This window comes from Coffea arabica, chromosome 2c (assembly GCF_036785885.1).
Source record: "Coffea arabica cultivar ET-39 chromosome 2c, Coffea Arabica ET-39 HiFi, whole genome shotgun sequence".
Taxonomy (NCBI): Eukaryota; Viridiplantae; Streptophyta; class Magnoliopsida; order Gentianales; family Rubiaceae; genus Coffea; species Coffea arabica.
The window spans coordinates 70,753,716-70,775,716 of NC_092312.1; the positions used below are offsets into that span (position 1 = coordinate 70,753,716).

General features: G+C 38.3%; 3 protein-coding genes across 4 annotated transcripts; 1 reads left to right on the forward strand and 2 right to left on the reverse strand.

Annotated features, from left to right (window-relative positions):
* Nucleotides 1-47: 47 nt before the first annotated feature.
* LOC113724603 (uncharacterized) lies at nucleotides 48-1,458 on the reverse strand. Its single transcript, XM_027247490.2, has 3 exons — nucleotides 919-1,458; nucleotides 604-832; nucleotides 48-499 (listed from the first exon to the last, which is right to left on the reverse strand). Exons 1-3 carry the CDS (start codon nucleotides 1,456-1,458, stop codon nucleotides 48-50), a joined length of 1,221 nt encoding a protein of 406 aa, XP_027103291.2.
* Nucleotides 1,459-3,489: 2,031 nt separating this feature from the next.
* LOC140035412 (uncharacterized) lies at nucleotides 3,490-7,096 on the reverse strand. 2 transcript variants are annotated; one of them, XM_072076297.1, is made up of 5 exons: nucleotides 6,673-7,096; nucleotides 5,993-6,072; nucleotides 5,823-5,910; nucleotides 5,363-5,686; nucleotides 3,490-4,304 (listed from the first exon to the last, which is right to left on the reverse strand). In XM_072076297.1, exons 4-5 carry the CDS (start codon nucleotides 5,681-5,683, stop codon nucleotides 3,666-3,668), a joined length of 960 nt encoding a protein of 319 aa, XP_071932398.1. In that variant the 5' UTR covers nucleotides 5,684-5,686; nucleotides 5,823-5,910; nucleotides 5,993-6,072; nucleotides 6,673-7,096; the 3' UTR covers nucleotides 3,490-3,665. The 2 variants fall into 2 exon arrangements, with proteins under 2 accessions (XP_071932398.1, XP_071932397.1); XM_072076296.1 differs by lacking the exon at nucleotides 5,993-6,072.
* A 6,113-nt stretch (nucleotides 7,097-13,209) lies between these two features.
* LOC113727641 (PWWP domain-containing protein 1) lies at nucleotides 13,210-21,253 on the forward strand. The gene is made up of 2 exons (XM_027251911.2): nucleotides 13,210-14,567; nucleotides 18,773-21,253. Exons 1-2 carry the CDS (start codon nucleotides 13,355-13,357, stop codon nucleotides 20,878-20,880), a joined length of 3,321 nt encoding a protein of 1,106 aa, XP_027107712.1. The 5' UTR covers nucleotides 13,210-13,354; the 3' UTR covers nucleotides 20,881-21,253.
* Nucleotides 21,254-22,001: the final 748 nt, after the last annotated feature.

Sequence of the window (22,001 nt, forward strand, 5' to 3'; positions counted from 1 at the left end):
AAATAAATTTTAGGGACAATTACAATCCTTTGTAATGCGATGAACACCTAACGGCGGTGTCGCTCCCGTGCTGCGTACATTTGAGTCGCTATGTAATCTCGTTTAGTTTTCCATTCCGCTAGCTCTGCAGGAGATACGTTTAATGCGAACGGCTGAGGTGCTAGCCCGCCTATGGCCTGCTCTTCATTTAAGGGCACGTCTTCTGATTCAAACCGTTGAAAATGGGCATCTTCTGGTTGGTGCATCCTTAAAAAGTTGTGCAACGCACAACAAGCAATGACTATACTGATTTGAGTGCTCATATAGAAATTATCTACCGGACCCTTTAACCATTTGAATCTTTTCTTAAGCACACCGAATATGCGCTCAATGACATTGCGAAGTTGCGAATGTCGAGTATTGAACAAGGTTTTTGCCGGAGATTCGGACCCCACGTTCTTATACGGGGGCATGAAACCAGGAGCATTCCTGTATGCCGCATCAACTAAGTAGTACTGGCCTAATTGACAAAATTATTCTAATTAATAAACGTGATAAAAAATAGGAGTTGTGGACATAAAGCATAGCACATGCTTGACTTGAAATATTGGACCCATCACTTACCAGGTTGCGGCAGTGGAAAATCGGACGGATATGCTAATGCTGACTCCAACACTCGCGCATCGTGTGCACTTCCCTCCCATCCAGCATACACATAGATGAAGCGCATGTCATGATCACAAACTGCCAGAACATTCTGTGATTGCCACCCGTGCCGATTTGTATATGTCATTTGCTCGCCTGTCGGAGGACAAGCTGAGATGTGAGTGCCATCCATCGCTCCCACAGCATCCTAATATGTGTAAAAAATATATAATCAACTTTCTACAATCGTCTTAGTACATCAAGCCAAAAATCACTCGATTCTTTCAACATTACCTTGAACCATGGATAAAAATTAGTTGAATTTGCAATGCGTGGATGAACTGCAGTCTGGTCACCCGGTCGTATTATTTCAGCTGCAAATAAACACAGGCCTCGGAGTACCTTTTTTATATTTCGATTAATCGTCTCGATGGATCGATCAAAAATTGTCCCCAAGACACGGTGCGTATGCTTGTGGCTGACCAACATTAAGGTCATAGCAAGCGCCTCCTGTATGGGCACGCGCTGTTGGTAATTGTGCGGAACGTACTGTCTCTCGACAAGGATATTGGACAGCAGCAAGAAATTATCAACCGTGATACGCATGTTGTCTATTGAGCGTCTATGATGACCGTAGAGTACGCGTTCCACCCACTGCCTATCTGTGAATGAACCATCATGTTGCGGAAGTGGTTGATTATTATCCACGTGTGCAAGTGACGGATGCATTAACATTAACGAGGCACTCATAAGAAGTAAGGCCTCATCTTCCTCATCTTGCCTCATGCGGTCCGCATTGCGTCCTCTAGCACCACGGCGGTTGTTCCAGGCCATGATAATTGAGTATATATCTGTATATATGTTTACAATAATGAGTTTGTTTGAATAATAGATTATTTACACAAATTTATTTACTTATATCATAAATATATTTCTCCCTATTATTTTTTATTTCATATACGTCACATAAAAAAAATTTTATGTTATTTATTTAATTTTTCAAAGAAACTAAAGCTAGAACAACACATTACAATCTGTATCTGCATGCTTAAAAGTAAAAATTATGTACCTTTATAAGGCTTTCTGAATCTTTCTGGAGACAGATCTATAAATGTAATTAATATGTATAAATATATAATTAATATTATGTATATTAATATAAATATATAAATGCATTACGTAAGAGTATATAAAACAACAATTCATGCGAAACTAATTCCAGGCCGTACTATCTCAACCGGGGGATTGCCAACTTGAGAAAACTGGATTAAGTTGGTTTTATACCTTAGGATTGCCATGACTTTCCTCGCATGTGTATCTTTTTAATATGCACTACTACGTGCTTACGGACAAAAAACTTTTAGTTTAGTGCTAACTAAACTAAACAACTGTTTTAGGACTAACTAATATACTTGTGCCTCAAAATTTTGGACTAAAAATTGCACAAAACTACAACCTAGGAGTCCATAATCAAACACACTACAGATCCTGACATACCAATCATGCAACGTAACAGCCAAAGATAACAACTTTAGGCTAAAGATCATAACCAAAAATATTCCTCCCATCTCCTTCCAACAAAATCCATAGTTCCGAGTAGAAGCATGGAAAGGATATAACTTTAACATACGGAGAGAGAGTAATATACCTGAACAGCCAAAAAGATTAGATTGGAACGATCTTTAGCAAGCAACTTTGCCTCTCCACAATGAAAGATGGAAGCTGACGAAGGCCGTGGGTTTCTTCTTCCTCAGTCACTTTCTTTTGCTCAGTTCCGTATCTCTCCACCTTCCGTATCTGCTGCTCTCTAATTCTTGCTCAGTTATGTTGACACAACTCAAGTGATTGCAAGAAGATTTATATTTTCATTCCTATTTCTGACTAGGAACATCTTCGGAAAGTCATTTCTGACAATTAAAACTTGCTGACAAATACCACCCGTGACCATGAAAAAGAATCTTTTTGCTATTTAATAAACCTTTGGATGGACCAGTCATCTTTCAAATCAACTACTACCACCCGTGATGTTTGAGTAACATCACGTCCATGTCCATGAGCTTTAATAGAAAACAAAAAAGTAGCATGACATTAGACAAGATGGGGGGAATTTGGTTCTTTCTCTGCAAGTAAGTCTGGATGTCAGTAGTATGCTTTTACTTTGGCAAACTTATTCGAATTAGTAGAACTTAGAAGTCAGATAAAAAGAAAAAACTGCCTCTTGCATAAAGAGATGCAATCTTTCTTTTTTTTTAAAAAAAAAAGAAAGAAACAAAATAGGAATAATATGTTACTTAGGTAGCCATTCTTAACATATCGATTTTGAATTGTAGTATCATCGATTTTGAAGTGTAGAAACAAAATAGCTATTAATTAATTTTTTGCCCCCCTTGATTTTTAGAGGCTTTTGCAATTATTAAAAATGTCAAGCAAGCAATACAAGTAAAGATTGGAGCAATTTTCTGTATGTACGTAATTTTTTGAGAAGTGAAGGGAGACTCTCAACTAACTTTTTATAAAGAGATGGATAATATTTTCTTTTTTTTTTTGTCTGAAGAGAGATCAAAAAATAGAAGTACTATTTAAAAAAAAAATTGGCCTAAGTACTCCAAACATACCCTTTATGACCTGCAAAAAAATTGGACAGGTGAGTTCCACGCTAAGGCACTTGAACTGTAAGAACTAAAAAAATATCACCTGATAGACATATAAATGACTTACTTTTTTGGCAACATCAATGTGAAGATGGCTGGAAGCAACTTAATCAAGGAGAACTGTCTATGACACATAAATATGCGAAAAACTGTCTAAGACGCTTAATATGCTTCAGGACAAGTTAATGACATTAGCATCAAGGACAAGCAAGTGTTATGCACAATCACGAAGAAACAAATTACACATAAATATTGGGAACCAAATATCTCTAATAAAAAATGGACAAGTAATCCACAAACAACCACGTTATACAAGTACAATCATCCACAATGGACTGATCTTTAATAGTACAAACATTCCACATAAGTGGCATGCCACAGAAAGTGTTCTTAGGCCAAGCCTTTCGCCTTCATCAACTTCAGGATGTAGCCGTAGCGATCGGCTGCAGAAGCTCTAAGAAAAATAATCCTTTCACCCTCGTTGTCATATTTGGCATAGTGACAGTTAGCTTCAAGTCTCCACGTGTCCGGAATTTCCATTGAGGTGATCACATCCTGGCACTGCATTATGCCGTGGATGGAGTCGTACTCCGACCTACTCCGTCTGTCCTCAAGAATGAAGTCGGTGTAATTCCCGATCTTGCTTAGAGCATCCTCAAGACCAGTAGATGACCGTGTCGATTTTGAACCTCTACTCCCTTCAGGTTCACCACTGGTTCCTAGGCTTGAGGCTGACCGTTTTTGTCCAACTGCACCAGGAACTGGGGGCACATAGTAGACGTCGTCGTCATCCTCAACTGCTGTTACGTTCACCGGAGTAGGCACCCTCGAGCTAGAGGCTTTACCTTTTCCCTTCCGACTTTTAGTAGCAGAGTTGGACCGTTCTCGGCGAGGCGGTTCCGGTTGAACTACCTCGCTTGCAGACTGGGCACGGCTGCCTGTAGCATGTCTTCCAAGCAGTAGAGGTGTCAACCGATCATACCAGTAGCATGAATTCTCTTTTTTGAAGTCAACGTACGAGGCATTGGTCTGGTCAAATGCAAATATGAAGTCAGCCCACAGGAGTTGATACTGTACAAGGAAAATATCTTAATATTCGAGTTATTTTAACAAGGAAAATGCTAATTCAATTAACTTTGTCGATAGCTAAATCCAGGATCCAAAACTTTGTCGATAGCTATTTTTTTGTATATTAAACAAAGAGTTGTGAATGACAAATCACCAGCAGCTAAGCCGAGCAATTTTCACATCTTGCAGTCAAATAATCCAATCAAAGCTAATCCAGTTAATCTCAATGCCCAGAAAAGAATGGTCAACTAAGCGAAGGATAATCCAACTTCAAGTAAATCATATCATGGAAACAAGAACCCAGATTTATAAATTTACTCACTAATGCTGCCTTGATTTGCTACTATCACATCTTACTTCCAATATAACCCATACAGAGAGGATAAAAGAATCCAAAGCCACACTGATTACTTTGTGAAGAAACAAAAACACAACCAAGCCTCCAAAACACACTCGTAAAAAAGCTGATTCAGCAAGAAAGACTAACAACGAGGATGAAAAAGGATGTAACCCGAGTTGTCATCCGAATTCATTGAAGCTGTATTTTTTTTAAAGAGCAAAATTCATGCGCTTACTGAAAACTCTAAATATTCAAGTTATTTTAACAAGGAAAATGCTTATATTATTCAGGAACCTCCCCTTATAACCCTTTATAACCCAAATCTAGTTCTATTCAGAATTGAATATTTCAGTTGTGCACCAAATTACAGGTTCTTTTCATCATTCAATCTAATAAGGATGTAATGACTGAGCTACAATTCGTAACCCATCAAAAGACTTCGAGGATTAAAAATAAGATGGAATAACAAGTGGAGTCAGCATATAAAACTTGATGAAGTCACCGGAAACTCAAGGATGAAAAGACATCAAGGATTAGACACAAGTGAGAATAACAAGTGCAGTTTAAACAAGATTGAGTGCTCAGATTTTAGTTCAATAGGGAATGCAGAAGTCACCTTTCAAATCTGAAGTACAGAGAAATTCAATTAACAGAAGTCAGGCAAGCGACAAGTCCATACCTGCTCCAAGTTGGCCCAATGTTCATCGTCAGCAGTGAAACAGTAGCTGTCCTCACTCCACCCAACCCCGGTCTCTGTTTTTGATGAAATCCCACGCAGATTGCAGAACAGGTCCCATTTCTTCTTGATGTGATAGAATCTGGTCTGCAATTGCTGGCCAGTCACAGTCAGTATGTGATTGCTCGTCAAATGGGCTGCCAACATGTCGTAGTTGGTCTCTAGCGACTTCCTGTTGTCCCAAATGTTATTTTCCCGCCAACTGACGTAGGTTGTGAGGAAAGCTTCATCCATTGCATCAGTCCAGTGAATCCTAGAAGCCATTTGCTAAGTTTGATGGGAAAAAACAGTTAGCAGTGGACTGATATAACATAAATTGAATTAAAGTGGTTTGGAAACAGATCTGGACCATCAATAGTGAAAGCAAAAACAGGTACAGAAGGAACTCAACGAAGGCACTTGCCTCAAGGTACACCTCAAGGCACTTGATGTAGTTGTTGGATGCAGTTGACGAACAAGTAGAGCAATGGGACGTACAGCTAACAGGTGAGCTTCAAAATTCGAACCAAAAGTATTATTAACCAATTAATATGCTGCGCACATTACTTTCTAATACAGCGTAGAAGGACATACAATCACAAGAAGGCTTCTTCCTCTTCTCAGCGGTCATAACCGAAGAGAGAACTGCCTCACAACAACCGAAATGGCAGCAGCTGGACAGTAAAATTATTAACTCATTGAAAAAAATATGCATCCAAACAGACCATGGGAGTTTGCATCCAAACAAATTCCCAGCATGTTAGCTTTCAAATTCCAATGTGAAACAAAAAATCCCATGCGTCTGTTAATTCTGGAGATTAGCAGTCCACTATAATACATGTTTTTAACTCCTAACAATAAGACATATTCCAAAGCAAAATTAACTTCTAACATCGACTTATCCTCCTAATAAATTAAGGACAGATTTTATTTTCCCCATTAATTTTTTTGTTTCCATGATAAGAAAAAAGCCCAAAGACGATAAATCTCCCTGCTTGCAATTTATCCAGTTAATCCAGTTTTAATGCTCATAACCTTCCAATTTGGAAGGCCAGAGCAGCTTTATTCCACCATTCATACAGATTCGGGTTCAATTAATCCTAAGTAGATTTTAATCTAGCATAAACAAAATCTACTCTTCGCACACAGCCAAGCCCAAATCAGGTGTCCAAGGGAGATAATCAGCTGATGAAGCCGTGGACAACTAGAAAGAGAGATCAACGCAGGTTTATGGAATGTAAATTGCAGCTAATGGTAAATCGAGGGAATTGTACCTGCCGCTGTAGATAGGGAGAAAGTGGAATGGCCTTGGAGCACCCAATTCCGCTTGGGTGTTGGAAGTGTCGACCGCGGCAGGGTGAAATGCGTCCGATAGATTCAAAACGCAGTCAATCTGGTTGTTTGCCGGACGTCGCCGCAGGCTGGGTTTGATTGCTGCTGTCTTTCCCCTCTGTTGGTAGATGAAAATGGTAAAGAGAGGCCCGAACAGAGGAGCTCGTGAAGCCCTTGTGCTGTGTTCAGGAGTAAATGCCTTTACTGTGGCTTTACTCCTCAACCAACGGTTATTTTTATTGCAGCCCTTTCAAAAAATCAGTTGCCACGTGAGCGAATGAATTGTTTGCATGACTTTAGTGCAAAAGGCTGCACCTAAGGAATCCAATGTCGGAACTCTACACAGTAAAAAATCCCACTTTTTATTTTACACGGTACAAACGCCAATTTCTTAAATTTTCAAATAACCTACCAATTATGCTTTCCAAACAAACCCATTATTTAGGATAAAAGCACTATCCAAACAAATGTGCAGTATGTAGAAATTAATCGATCTAAGGTTAAATGCATATTTGTACAAGCTCATAGACGTGTAAATGCACCTATACTACGGAAACTGATTTTGAACTGGAGTAATGGAGATGTAACAACAAAGAAGAGAAGAAATTTTTTAACAAAGAAAAATATGTATATATGTAGTTGAAGAGCCCATAACACAAAAGCAATTGAGTCGAATGACTGCGGTTTTTGGACAAATACGATTATGTCATCACTAATGCTTCGGTTTTGTGAAACGTTTTCTGGTTTTTAGGTAGTCAAATAATACTACTAACATATTACTACGTGGTTGAAATCTCATTAACTGATACTGATAGTTTTTACTGACTCAACATTCTTATCCAATATGAACTCGTTTTATGTACAATTTTTTGATTTTCTTTTCTCCTATCTTCATCTTAAATTTAAGTACATGAATCTTCAATTTATGACAAACTTTGTTGATTAAACATAACCGCACCATAACTAAAGTGTTTATGATATAATCAAATAAATTTTTGCAAATAATAAGCTATTCAAACGCTTTTTTGTTGTCCATGAAACTTCAATTTTATTCTGAAGAGTCACCTACGGCAGACACAAATTTAAATGTACCATATGGATGCATTTTGGTTTTTCCTTCAAATGTAAATAATTTTTTTACATTAACCTTTATCCTAGGATGACATTTAATAATTGTACATGTAGGATAATTAATTAAAGGATCTAACAATGCTCATTAAGATCCAGTTTCAAGTATTGATATTTTGGAAAAATAAAGTTAAATAGAAAAAAATATAATAGTAAAGGTAGGGTAATAATTGTTAGTGTACATTCACACTGGAAATGACAATAAGTATAGGTGCGACAAGAGAAAAGACAAGGATGAAGAATGGGGTGAGAGACAGAGAAGGACACCCCACCGCATCTCCCATCCTCCCTTTTCTTATAATGTTAATATTATATATATGAAAAATGTGAGATAAATGATATAGTGTAATCATATACATGTAAATATGAAATTGATAATATGATATTTCTTTTATGATAAAATAATGTAATCTTTTTTGTTATTTTTTGTGGTTAATTGATAATCATTTATGTTAGTTTACTTTTATTTTATTATGGCATATAATTTATTAAAAAAAGATAATTGATTTAGATTTTATGTAACATCAAATATAGAGAAATGGATTCATAAAAATAAAAAATTATTTGTAAACTTTATCTCACATCAAATTTTTTGCTAAAAATTCAAAAAAATAATTAGTAAATTCATTATTAGTGATATATATATATATATATATAATCAAATATAAAAATAAAAATAGTAGTGGTGGGATAGGAACACCCAGATGGGTAATTGGATGGGATAGAAATAAGGATGGGTGACTATGATAGGAAATGGGACGGGGAATGAAAAACGTTTTTGAGTGGTACGGCCAAAGAGTCAGTCCCTTTATCATTCCCAATTCACATGGTAGGTTAGATATTATTTAGGCATACAAGTGAGTGCACGCTGAATGTGCATTAGAAAAACCCAATTAAAAATAACAATAATATTGTGAAGATTTCAAAAGGAAGCAAAAAGAAAGCTCACCCTGTGACGACCCCACTTCTCCCAAGGGTATCGGCGGGCCGCCTGCCTAACTCGCGCCAGGACTCAAAACTTAAAACAATAAAAGTCAGAAAAATTCAAAAGAGTTCTACATACAATCCCAAAAGAGTTATAATTACATTCTCCAAAAGTACCTGCTCACACTATTACATCTTTATAATTACCACCAAAACTAAAACAAAACCAAACATACTATAAGTCCAACTATTACAATCAAACCTAACTATGCTAGCGTGTGTGCCAAAAGTTCTCGCGTCGGCCCCTGCTAAGGAAAACAAAAGGAATAGGGTAAGCTATATGCTTAGTAAGTAAATAGGGGCAAAAGCGTAAATTTCACGTAACAACAGTGACATAGTAAGAGTAAAGCAAAAGCAGAAAAGTAACATCACATAATAAGGATACAGGTGGCTCCAAAGCCAATTCATATGCCATGCGTGATCTCCTGCCGACACTCCATCGACCACACTTAATGGTTCGTAGAACTTCACTTGTACACCCACCGACACCTTATCACCCTCACTGGCCAGTCACCTCACAAACTTGCCCGGGCGAACGAAATCACAAACTTGAGCTTGAGTCACAAGCTCGGGTCACAAACTTGGTCCACATACTCGGTGAACCGGATTCACAAACTTGGTGACCTCCAACCAGGTTGGACTGATTTCGACCAAACCCTAACCGGCTCGAATAGTTCATTTAGGTCAAGAGCTCGCCCCAAACTCACAAACTTCACAAAATTATTCAAAAGTCACCCCGAGCCACAAGCTCAAGGGGTTTAGTTCCAAAATGATTTATATACATATGTCATGTACAAATATGTGCGTAAATTCGGGTTTAGAGCGAGTGCGATAAAGTACACTCTCGCCTAAGTACCCTCTTCATACATGTCGAAACACATAAGCAACTAACACATAAGAGCGGGATCAATACTTACTCAAAATACCAAAGTAGTACTAAAGCAAAATCGCTTCGCGCGTGTTCGCTAATAGTGGGCCCCACCGGCTCTGCCTAACTCACCACTGTCTGAAATAGAAAATTGTATCATAATATATCACAAACGGCCACTAACGGACTTAAAACAAGCAAAACGACAAAATTGGCACGCGCAAGTGCGGAAACGGCAAAAAGGGGCACACGCGCACGCGCGGAACGGCAAACGGGACGGCCAAATCTGCCATCTCAAACCGTTTTGGTCAAAAGTTAGGCTAGGAGTGTCGGATCAAGGTGGGTGAGACACCGTTTCGAAGCTAAAAGGAAGAGCTACAACTTTAATTTAGGTATCTCAACCCAGATCTCAATAGGTATAGGTAAAAAATGCACGAAACAGTGCCAGATGTTTCATTGCGGTTTACCAAACAGGCCCTGTTTGCAAGGCCGTAACTCACGGCTCAGAAATCGAAATCAAGAAATTCCAGAGACGTTAGAAAGCTGAGACATAAGGCTAAAACTTTGATGTTTTGGCCAAGATCTGAATCCACTCAGAATAGAACGAAAATCGAGTGCCAAAATACCCGTCAGAACTGTCCAGATACAAGGCAGTTCTGACGATCGATATTGTTTGGGTCATAACGGAAGCTACGGAACTCGGATTTCGACGTACTTTATACCGTTTCGAAGCCAAAACCGAGATCTACATTTCTTATGAAGGAGTTACCACCCAGATCATACGGTATCAAAACCGAAAAAGTCACGGGCAGAAGCTAAACTAAAAACGTACAGAATCTGATGTTCAAAACAGGCTTAAGTTTTCATCTATAATTCATGATACCCTAATCCGTTTGACCTGAAATTTTACAGGCATATTCAGAACTTAAGGGTCTACAATGTTGAAGAAGGCTACTCAGTCCAATTTCGAGTGTAACTACGTCAAAAATGTCACATACTACACCAGAATCGCAAAACAGGTTCACAAACCGTATTCTAGTACAAACATCATAAAACAGCCTACATAAGTCCAAATCCAGAAATTCTAAAGCCATATGAAAGCTTAGAAACAGGGCTACATTTCATTAGAAGACCAGAACAACCAATTCTGAAGCATTCCAAACCAAAATAACCAATTACAATCGCAGTTCTCAGGTTCGGGTAGAAACAGGACAGCAAGGGTAAATTCGTCTTTTCTCATTCTACGCTACTCCGATTGGCCTGAAATTTTGTAGGTACCTCTAAAATGTCATTCCCTACAACTTTTATGTTTTAAGCCAAGACCAATTTGGCCTCTAACTAGGAGATACAAAACCGGACAGAATTGAAGAACAATGAAACCCTAATTCCCAATTTCTCTTCCAAAACAGAAATTTCTTGCAATTAACTACCATTCACACCAACTAGCTTCATTCTCAATCATTTCCAATCATCATACATAGCCACATAATATTAATCATATGCAACCAGCAAAAATCCGAAATAAATAGAATACTTCATCAATCTTAACTAAAATCAAGAAATAGTCCACCAAATCACACTTATAACAACCACAAGTCATTAATTAAGCATCTCTAGATAGAAGAGAGGGGTTCCATAGTCACTCACCTTAGAACCAAAGAAAAGAGACCACTTAGCACCTTAAGCTTCCAAACAACTTCACAACCAAGCTTAACTCCACCAAACTAAGAGGTTTTATGGAGTAATTGGGAGATTAATCGGTTTAATTGAGAGATTGGGCAAGATTGGAGCAAGGAATTGAGAGAGGTTTTTCTTGTTTCTTCAAGGAAGAGAGCCGGCCAAGCTTGCTATGTTTTGAGGGATTTTTGGTCAATTTTTTTGATTTATTGAAGTCAAATAATAAAACAAGAAAGAATGGTCAAAGTTCCTACCAACCCTATGGTGACACTTGTCACCTCATTAAATGCATCTCTATCACTTTGTCTCTCTCCACTCTCATCCATATAGCAACCTTCAATTATCTCATAATACCCGATAAATTAAACCCAGTATCCAGAACTTAACCTAATTGGCCGAATTTTACCGAACTTTCCGCACTAGTGGGTCCCACGTCCGATATGCGTCCTTAATTTCTTAAAAACTAACGGATACTAGAAAAATCATCTAAAAACTATATTTACTCCCTAAAATTATTTGGGGAATTTTCTAATAAAGAAAATGTAGAAAAGGCGGGCGAGAAATAATCTTCCACTTAAACTTTCTAATTATTTGTAACACTAGAGGTTTGCTAACCATTTCAAACTTGCTAAACCTTTGTAAACTAAAACGAATCCTAAACTTACATATGCCAAAACACACACTAGGATACCGCATATAAACTATAGCTCGAGTCTACGAATAATACATAAACTAGGGTTTTATCAAAAACAAAGTTAGGGTTTTCAATCTTTGCCGAGATTAGGGTTTCTCCTTAGCCCTAAAACCTTAATTTAACCGTACCAAATAATGAATAACCCTACTCTCAACGTACGAACGGTCTGGGTCCTCACACACCCCTTTCCTGTTCATCTACTATTAGTTAAGTGACGTGTTATGTTAACCAACTAAACTCAAGGCAATTATTGAGTTCATCTAAATTCACCAATTTTAAAAGGTAAATTAATTTTTTCATCTTATAATAGTTAACTTTTTCATCTCATAATAATTAACTTGAATAACTCTAAAGAGAATTTTTTGTTTTTTATGATATGCATATATAAGCAAAGATTGCTTTCTTTTTTGTCTAGTTTTTTTTTTAAAAAAAAAAGTAAATAGAGTAGAAAGAAACAAAAATATGGGAAAGGAATCAATATAATGAGCCCTCAAGATACAAGGAAAAGTAGTAGTGGCATAAAAAATCAACTTATGAACCAAATTCCTCAAGAAAATAATGAAGTATAGAACAATTTATTGTCCCTCCTTAATAACGATTCATCAAAATATTCAGGCTAATCTAAAAATCTTTCACTTTTTATGAAGATAGTCAAATTTAAGGATTAAAGTTTCTCTTGAACTAAAAAAAAAGGGTCCAATATTACCATTGAATGTAAGTTGTTCAAGAGTGGCAAGATTTAGAAAAATCATTTCTCCTCCTCGGTTCATCCAACAGTCCGACCCTGGTTCAAACTCGGTTCATCTACTCAATTAACCAACCAAACTCGAGCCAACCACCACTGACTTTCACCCCTCAACCCAACCGAACCCTGGAATTGACAATTTCACCCCTAAACCGTACGGCCCCACACATGGACCTTGCAGCTCATCCATTCGATAAGCACTCGTAGGCTCGGACTAAAATGAGAAAAAAATTTATTTATTTTTATCCTTTATTTCTTCCCTCAATCCAATTCTCACTCCCGATTTTGTGCTCTCTCTTCAGAGCTACACTCGCTTTCTCTCTCTAGGGTTTTGATTTCCCTGTTCGCCCCAAATTTGCTCATAATTTTCAGCCAAGAAAGTAATCCGAGACGCTAAAGCGCATTTGCATCGATTCAATTCTCCCAATGTGAAAATCGTTTCGGCTTTTTGGATGTTTGTTTATTTATGTATCTAGTTTGCTAGCTCATTTTTTTGCTTCGGTTTTGGGTTGTGGCGGTGTTCATCAGATGATATCAGTGATGATGAGCAGCAGCAGCAATAATCCGTTCGAATCTGATCGGAAAAACGACCCGGGAGAAGAAGCCAAGCCTAGGGTTTTGGTTCCTGGCGATGAAAAGGTAAATTTTGGTTTGAATTTGAATTCAATTGTTTCTGGTGAAGATAGCATGTCCAGGGCATCCATGCATGTGGACGAAAATGCTAGGGTTGGGGTTGGGGGTGGGGGTGTTAGTTTAGTGGTTGATTATAAGGTTTCTGAGGAGGGTAGGGTTTCTGGGGGTGTCGATGAGGTTAGTGAATTTAGGGTTTGTGAATTGAGGAATGTGGACGAGGACTTGAAAAATGTGAGTGGCAGTGGATTTAGTGAGGTAGGGAGTGAAATGAAGAAAATGCAGCAATTTGACTCGGGGGGTGGGGTAGATGTAAAAGTTGAGTTGGTTAGGAAGGAAATTGATGATAAAAGAGATGGTGGAAATGGAAATTTTGAGGCTAAGGATCAGCGTTGGAGTGGTAGTGGAGCAGATTACGATTCAATGCTTTCTATGTTTGATCAATATGCAGCGAATGGGAAAAGTGAGGCAGTGGGTTATGGTTATGAAATTGGGGACATGGTTTGGGGGAAAGTGAAGTCGCATCCATGGTGGCCAGGACATATATTTAATGAGGCTTTTGCTTCTGCTTCGGTCCGGAGGACTAAAAGGGAAGGTCATGTGTTGGTGGCCTTCTTTGGAGATAGTAGTTATGGATGGTTTGACCCAGCTGAGCTGATACCCTTTGAGCCAAACTTGGCTGATAAGTCTAGGCAGACGAATTCTAGGACATTTATGAAGTCAGTGGAGGAGGCTGTTGATGAGGTGAATAGGAGGCAGGGGTTGGGTTTGGCTTGTAAGTGTAGGAACCAGTTTAATTTTCGGAAGACAAATGTTGAGGGATATTTTGCTGTAGATGTGTGTGATTATGATTCAGGATTCTATTCCGCAAGCCAGATCAAGAAGGCAAGAGACAGTTTTCAGCCTGGCGGGATGCTTAATTTTGTAAAGCAGTTGGCTTTGACACCTATGGGTGATGATTTTGGTAGTATCAATTTTATTAAGAACAGGGCCACTGTTTCAGCTTATAGGAAGGCAGCATTCGAGGAGTTTGATGAGACCTATGCCCAGGCTTTTGGTGCTCAGCCTGTACGCCCTGCTCCACCAAAAGCACCACCAGAGCCATCAAGAGGTATTAGTTGTTTTAATAATCCCTGATTGCAACTCCTATCTTCTTAATGCACTGCTTGCTAATTATTGCCAATAGGCTCATAACACTATTTTGTGAGCCCACGAATGTGATTAGTTGCAGTAGGTTTCTAATATTTTTCATTCATAGTGATTATTTGTGATTATTACAGGTTTCTACTGTAATATCCAATTTTCATTTTGGCTGCTTTTATGTATTTTTAGATGCAGAAAAGAGTTATAGTAGTTCATATTTCTCACAACAGAAACAGTGGATCTTATTGAGATTAAAATGGTACTTTTTAAATTACTTCTTCATTCAGAAAATGAAAGTAATACTGACTCAACTGGGGTACGTTTGTATCAAATTTACCCAGAATATTGACAAATAATGCATACATTCAAAATTCAAGTTCTGTGCATAGGCACTAGGAGGATTACTTGAATGTTGTCCTCTTCCCCTTCTTCTGTTGTCTTGTCTGGAGGAACAGAGAATAAGCGATGCCTATAAACAAGAAAGGACAAGCATGCATCATGTACCTATCAGTAAAGGAGTCAACAATAGAGGACAATATTTATCACCTTCAGCAATGCTATTATGTGCCAGAAAAGATAGTGGAAGTATACTGAAGATGGTGGTTTTCCAGGATATATTCAAACTTATTATCTTTTCATTAAATGGGAGCATGCTGAACTAATTGGTTCATAAATGATTGACAGTGTTGGTTGCTTGGTTTTGTTACAGCCTTATGTACAAGAAAGATAGTTTAGCTTTTCAGGCCACTTTCTTTTCCTTACTGTTACTGTTCCGTATTTCCTATTTGCTTTCTGTGATTAAATTTTTCTATTTGCACAAGTTCTCTTATTTCATTTCTAAGTAATTGATTTTTGGTGGTTATCAGGATTTTGACCAACAATTTAAGTGCAAGTACAATTTCATCTGGGGAAGCTACTTGCTTTTTCCGCTTCGAACTCTTAATATTCTTAGTCTTCCCTTTCCCTCCTATACTCTAGTTTTGGGTTTCACATTCATTTTTCTCAGCAGATGATATCCTAACTGAATTTCTTTTTTCTTTTTTTAATTTGCAAGTACTTGCTTTTTAAATTCAGAGGGGTAGCCTTATTGCTCAAGAGTTGCAGCTTTATAATGATTTACATCATTCGATCAAGAAGTCATTAGTTCCAAAAACCAGACTGTAATTTCAGTTCCGGCACCATTTTATCATACATAACATTGGGCTTTATCTCCCCATCCTCCATGTGGAGATAACTAAGTGAGCTTTAGTTTGACTGATGCATTAGCTTTTGAAATATTTGTAGTTACTAATCAATATCAAACATAAAAGTCATATCATTACAGAGATATTACCTTGTTAATTGTACCTGAGACATGTGTATAACATAGTCATTACTCAATCCAGATTTTTTTTTGTAGGAAATATTTATACCTGCTGAGTTGCCATAGAAATATTTAGGAATGTTCAGTTGTTAAGCTCTTTATGAGTCAAGACATTCGACAAGTATACTTGCTGAGAAGGAGCATTGCAATGTAATACATGTGTTGATGTAGACATGCATCCCTGAAGAAAATTGGAAGTGATTAAATCGGTAACGTTTAAAGTCATAGTTAGGGAACCTAAAAGGTATTACGAATATGTCCTTCTGATGAAGATAAAGTTGAAATGATTAGCATTTACTAAAACTTAATTGTCATTTGCTTTAGATAACAGGAAGCTATTTACAATTGCTGTGGAAGAATTTTTCTTCCAACTTTTAAAGGTTTAACCCTGCTGCTAGGCTAATTTCTGCTTAGCTTTTCTGCAAGATAATTCATGCAAAGAACTGTTTTGGTTGGATGGAAAGTAATTGAACTATTGCAGACGGTAATAAATATTAGAAGACAAACGCATAGGAAGAATTAGAAACTTCTACAGGCCGTTGAGATTTTTTCATGAATGACCTCCCAAGGTGTAGTAGAGCATTTCGTATCCAAAAAATAGCTCAAACATGGGAACTGTCTTACACTATCCTTGGTTTTTCTACTAGCCAATTCAGAGAAATTTCTTGAGGTTTTCTGAACAACCAGAGAGAAGAATAGGAAGAATAAGGAACTCTAGAAGTTTACAGCCTTCTTGTGGATGATCCAATTGCTTGAATGGAAGGTTGCTTGTGAACGGGAAAAAATACTTGAAAGTTGATTTTGGCAACCAGTATACCCTTAGCCTTTCTGCAAGCCAATTCTTGGAAGTAACTGATTCGATAGTAAGAGTCCATGTGAACAGGAAAAGAGACAGAAGGATAGGAGATATGAAAAAAACTTGGGAAGTCCTTGTGTATTATTTTCTGTAATCCTTGTGGTAATGTTGCTTAAACTTGAGAGGTCCTTGTGCATTTTCTGAGACCCTTGTGGTAAGGTTGCTTTTGATGGGGAAAGTAGCTAAACCATCACCATTAATTTGCTAAGCTAAGAAGACTAATAGCTGCTCATCCTTTTTACGAACCAATTCTCGGAACTGACTGTTCAGGCACTATGAACAGTACCATGAACAATAACGAAGAGAAGAATGCTAGGGTAAAAAATGGTAAGAGTCCACATACCCTAGGGTAAAAAATGGTAAGAGTCCACATACCCTTGAGTGACTTGTCAGTCTCTAGGTAAGGTCCACTATGAATAGTGAAGCAGCTCGAGTGGCATTATGTCATGCCGGAAACCATATAATTCTCGTTAGTTACAATTAAATAGTTACAACATTTTGAGACTCAAGGTTTTATGAGGGAAACTTATTTAAGGACAATAACCCATTATAAACCATAGCAGATGTCTAATCTGCCATTCTAATTTACAAGACAATTAAAAGACCATTACCTGCCCCTAAAACGTACATAAGTCCAGGAAAAGTAGATAATTCAGGAAATTTTCAAATCCTTGTGGTTATCATTAAAAACAAAACAAAAGAAGACTGGAGTTAATTCTGAATGGTCTGACTCAAATTAAAATTGTTGTAAAACATCTTGAAACCTTTCATTGCAACTAATAAAGACTTCAAGGTTTAATCCTTAATTGACTGCATCAGGATTTCTTAGAAATGTTTTCAGCATCTCTCTCCCATTCCTGTTTTGATGGTTCTTAGTAAGATCACCTTTGGCGCTTCAAAGACCCTCCTGACGCCCAAAACAATTAAACAAGAACTCTTCTGCCATTGAATTGGAATGAGAGTTGAGCATGGCGAAATGATAGCCTTAAAACATTAAAAAGGAGATAAGAGTTATATAGAGGAGATTATTCTTTGTGGACATTGTGAAATCATATTGGGGTGGATTAGAAGTGGCTAATGATGCAATGTAGCTTTAGAATTTTAGCTCTTCTCAAATTGTAAGCTTCACGTTCCTCTAGTAATAGCTCAATCTTTAATGTGGACCCTGTGGAATACTTCACACCTTATCACAGTCAAAGCCTTTTGATAGTGCATTAGGCCTTGTTGAACTACAAGGGATGGATCAAATTTGAAGTCTTGTATTTTACTTTGAAGAACATTTCAGCAGAAAAAGGATGCAGTAGTCTAATTTATTCCTTGCAAAGGATTTCAAATGACTGAAGGAATGGTACTTTGACAAATCTGTACTTTTCGTGCATAATCGCATGTGATTTCAACATTTGTATTTGTATAGTTTTATTCAGGTGTTGCATTTTGACTTTGTTAGTTTTGTCTTTTAGTTCTTGCGTGCATCAATATCAATGTAGTGGAGAGAAGCTTGTATTTGTAGATTTGAATTTGATTGTAGTGCCTAAAGATTTTATTTTTTTGTGTTACAAATTTTCTGCAAATACTTTTTCGATAGAAATGTCTGTGATTGAGAGACTTCAACACGTGTCTCAGTAGGTACTCTTCTTTTTGAATGTTGTATTTCTGCGTTTTTTGTTTTTCTCTCAACTTTTATTTTTTTTTTTGTATTTTTTAAATTTTGCTAGTGTTGCATCTTGCCAAGTGTGTGTCTTTACTAGTCCTCTATAAGATCATGCTTGTGTTAGCTTTGACTTCATTTTTTGTAAGTCACTAATGTTTCCCTTCAGTTAACTGCACTTATCTACTGCTAATTTTTTGACCAAAAAAAAAAAGAAATCTATACTTATTGTTACCTGCAAGTCCTTTTATTGGTTAGCATATGGCTCGTTTGTTATTTTGAGCTTATGGCTATGTTTTTCTGCAGTTCCTTTGAGTGGTCGACTCGTGATTGCTGAAGCTCTTGGAAAGGGGAAAACTTCTTTGAAATCCAACAAGTCAAAGGACCAACTAGAGAAAGACAAATATCTTTTCAAACGAAGAGAAGAACCAAATGAGTTTAAAACCCACATAATCAGCCATGGGCAAGGAGGCTCCTCTAGCCTGCCTTCTCAGGGTGTTGGGTCTGTTCATCTGTTAGAAGGCATGCATTCTTCTGTAGTAGATCACGCAGGTCAAACTTCTGTATCTAGAGTGACTGGGGGTTTTGAGCAATCTGCAAGTCAACCAGCTGGTGTTGAACAATTCCGTGGGCAGGAACATACTCACAATAGCGTTGGTGGAAATTTCCTTTCTGACATTAATGATATAAAACCTGTAGCTCAGGGTTCTAAGCTGCAGACTGATAGTGGGACAAAGAAAGGAAAGCATCATAAGCGTCCAGTAGGGGAGGTGAACTCTGAGAAATCTGGTCCAGTGGAAAAGATTAAGAAGAGAAAGAAAGAAGGAAGCAGGGAGAATAGCTCACATAATGTGGTGATACCCGGTATTAATGTTAAAGAAGCAGCATTTGCCGGAAAAGTTATTGGCAAACCTGCAGAAAAATTTTCCGGTCGTGGAGACGATTCTCAAGTTAAGCATCTGGGAAATGATGATGCAGTAAAAGGTTCTCTGTTGCCCGACATGGGAACTAAACCCTCGATGGTGAATAATGACACTCAGCTTGAACTTCCCCGGTTGCTTGATGATTTGCGAGCTCTTGCTCTTAATCCCTTCTATGGTGCAGAGAGGAGTTGTCATGCAATTGTACGACAGGTAATTTTGAGATTTCGGTCCCTTGTCTACCAGAAAAGCTTGTCCTCACTGGTTCCAGGTGAGAATGAATCAAAAGATGCTCATGGTATAACGCCCTCTCCTGTCTCCTCTGACAATCTTCCTGATAATCTGAGAGAGAGGTCATCTGTGAAACCTCCTAAGCCTCCAACCAGACTGGACGATCCCACAAAAGGTGGGCGCAAACGTGCCCCATCAGATCGTCAAGAAGAATTGACTTTGAAGAAAAAGAAAAAGATCAATGATCTGAAATTACTGACTACAGAGAAGAAAGCTGCTCATAAGGCTCCAGAGGCTCAACGAGGGGATCCAAAGGATACAAGTACAAAGACTGTGGCTCAAGCACCAGAAAAGAAGGCTGCTCAGAAACCTCCAGAAGTTCAAGTAGGAGATGGAAGAGAAATCCCCAGAAAGACAATGCCTCTGGCACCAAGCAAAGTTTCCAGATTGGATCCTGCCAAGACAAGGGGGCTGCCAGCGAGGGCTGCTGATCCAACAATGCTGGTTATGAAGTTCCCAGCAGGCGCAACATTACCATCTTCTGCGGAGCTGAGGGCTAAGTTTGCACGATTTGGGCCACTTGATCATTCAGGTACCAGAATCTTTTGGAAGTCATCTACAATTCGTTTGGTCTATCACCACAAAATTGATGCCCAGGCAGCCTTAAGATTTGCTACCAGTGGTGCCACTCTTTTTGGGAACTCGAATGTAAGGTGCCACCTTCGTGATGTTGAGGCTCCTGAAACAGACTCTACCAAGGTCCAAGAAGATCCTAACCCCGGAATCTCACAATCCCGGGATTCCCCAGTGTTGCAGCAAAGGCTGGCGGCAGCTGGTGTTTCTCAGCCAGTCCAACTTAAATCCTGTCTTAAAAAACCATCTGGGGATGATGGGGCATCAACAGGAGGTGGTAATGGCACTGTTAGGGGGCGTGTGAAATTTATGTTGGGTGATGAGGGAAGTGTTAGGACAAGTTCTGATGATGCTGCAACTTCTCATGGTTTGAATTATAATAGTGAGAAAATACATACGGTTATTCCTCCACCTCCACCTCCACCATCAATTCTTCCTGTTGCACCAAATAAATTTCACCATACTGAATTAGTACCAAGAAATGTGCAGAGTTTCAGTATGCCTGCTGTCCAACCTATGCCAACGCATATTGATATATCACAACAAATGATAAGTCTACTCGCAAAGTGCAAGGATGTCGTGAACAACGTGACGGGTACCCTGGGCTACGTGCCCTATCACCCTCTTTAAAGAATTCATATGGGTAATGGGGCGGCATCACTGAACCTGCATGTCGACTCGCATACGAAGGCAACTTGACAACCTGTGATTCAGAGCCCCTTCCTATCAGAAGTTTGGCGAGGATTTTTTATGTTGCCGCAGAGGATTAGAATGGTGAATCTTGTACTGCAAATGGTAATGGTGATGGTGCTCTAGTATTTATTTTGCTTCTCTTTTTTATTATTATTATTTTTTTAAATTTAGTTGACCAAAGTTTTCCAAAAGTAACTGCTGAACTGTTCTGGGGATGTAGCCCTCACCGTGTTATCTTTGTAGGCATATATACCGTTTGGCATTAAACTTCAGAAATACCACTAGTTAGACAAAGTTGAATTGGGGATTCTGTCCATCTCTCCCACTCTCGGAAACATATACAATACACAACCCCACCCCCAGAAAGAAAGAAATTAAAAAAAAAAAAAAAAACCCCCCAAGAAAAAAAATAAAGGAAATGACCTCCAGTCCCACACATCCCAGGTAGGCAATATTATTGTTATTACTAATAATCAGATGAAGAAAAGCTGGAGTGAGCATGAATTCGCTTTTATGATGTAAGGGGTGAATGTGATTGCGCCGCCATGGTAATGAAAGTCTGTCCTGTCCGGTCAACAAACACTTCGTGGGAGTTGTATTGCTAGTGGATTCACTGCTTGCTTTCTCTGTCTCCTAGTGTTTGAGCCGAGCTGCTTGCACTGCTCTCTCTCTCTCTACCAAGTATGTCCCAATTCGTGTAAAACGAACCTTTTACCAATATATGTTATGCATATTCTCTCTCTCTCTCTCTCTCTCTCTCTCTCTTGTGGGAAATGCCTACTTGACTGATGAGTTGTTGCCGTTTCTTTTCACTAATTTAAAAGAGTTGGGAATGATTTGTGGTGGATTCTGGTTTTGGTCCTTGCGGAAACGTTTAGAACCTAACCAAAGAATCGGATACTCTTATTGAGTTTTAACCCCCCCAGCCCACAAGTTGAATATCAGTAGTATTGCGGGCAAAAAAAGAAATAAGTACACTTACTAAAAGTTAAAAGAACAGTAAAGAACCGTATGTGAATGAATGGAAGTAAATGGATGATTGATGCAGCCGAAAATGG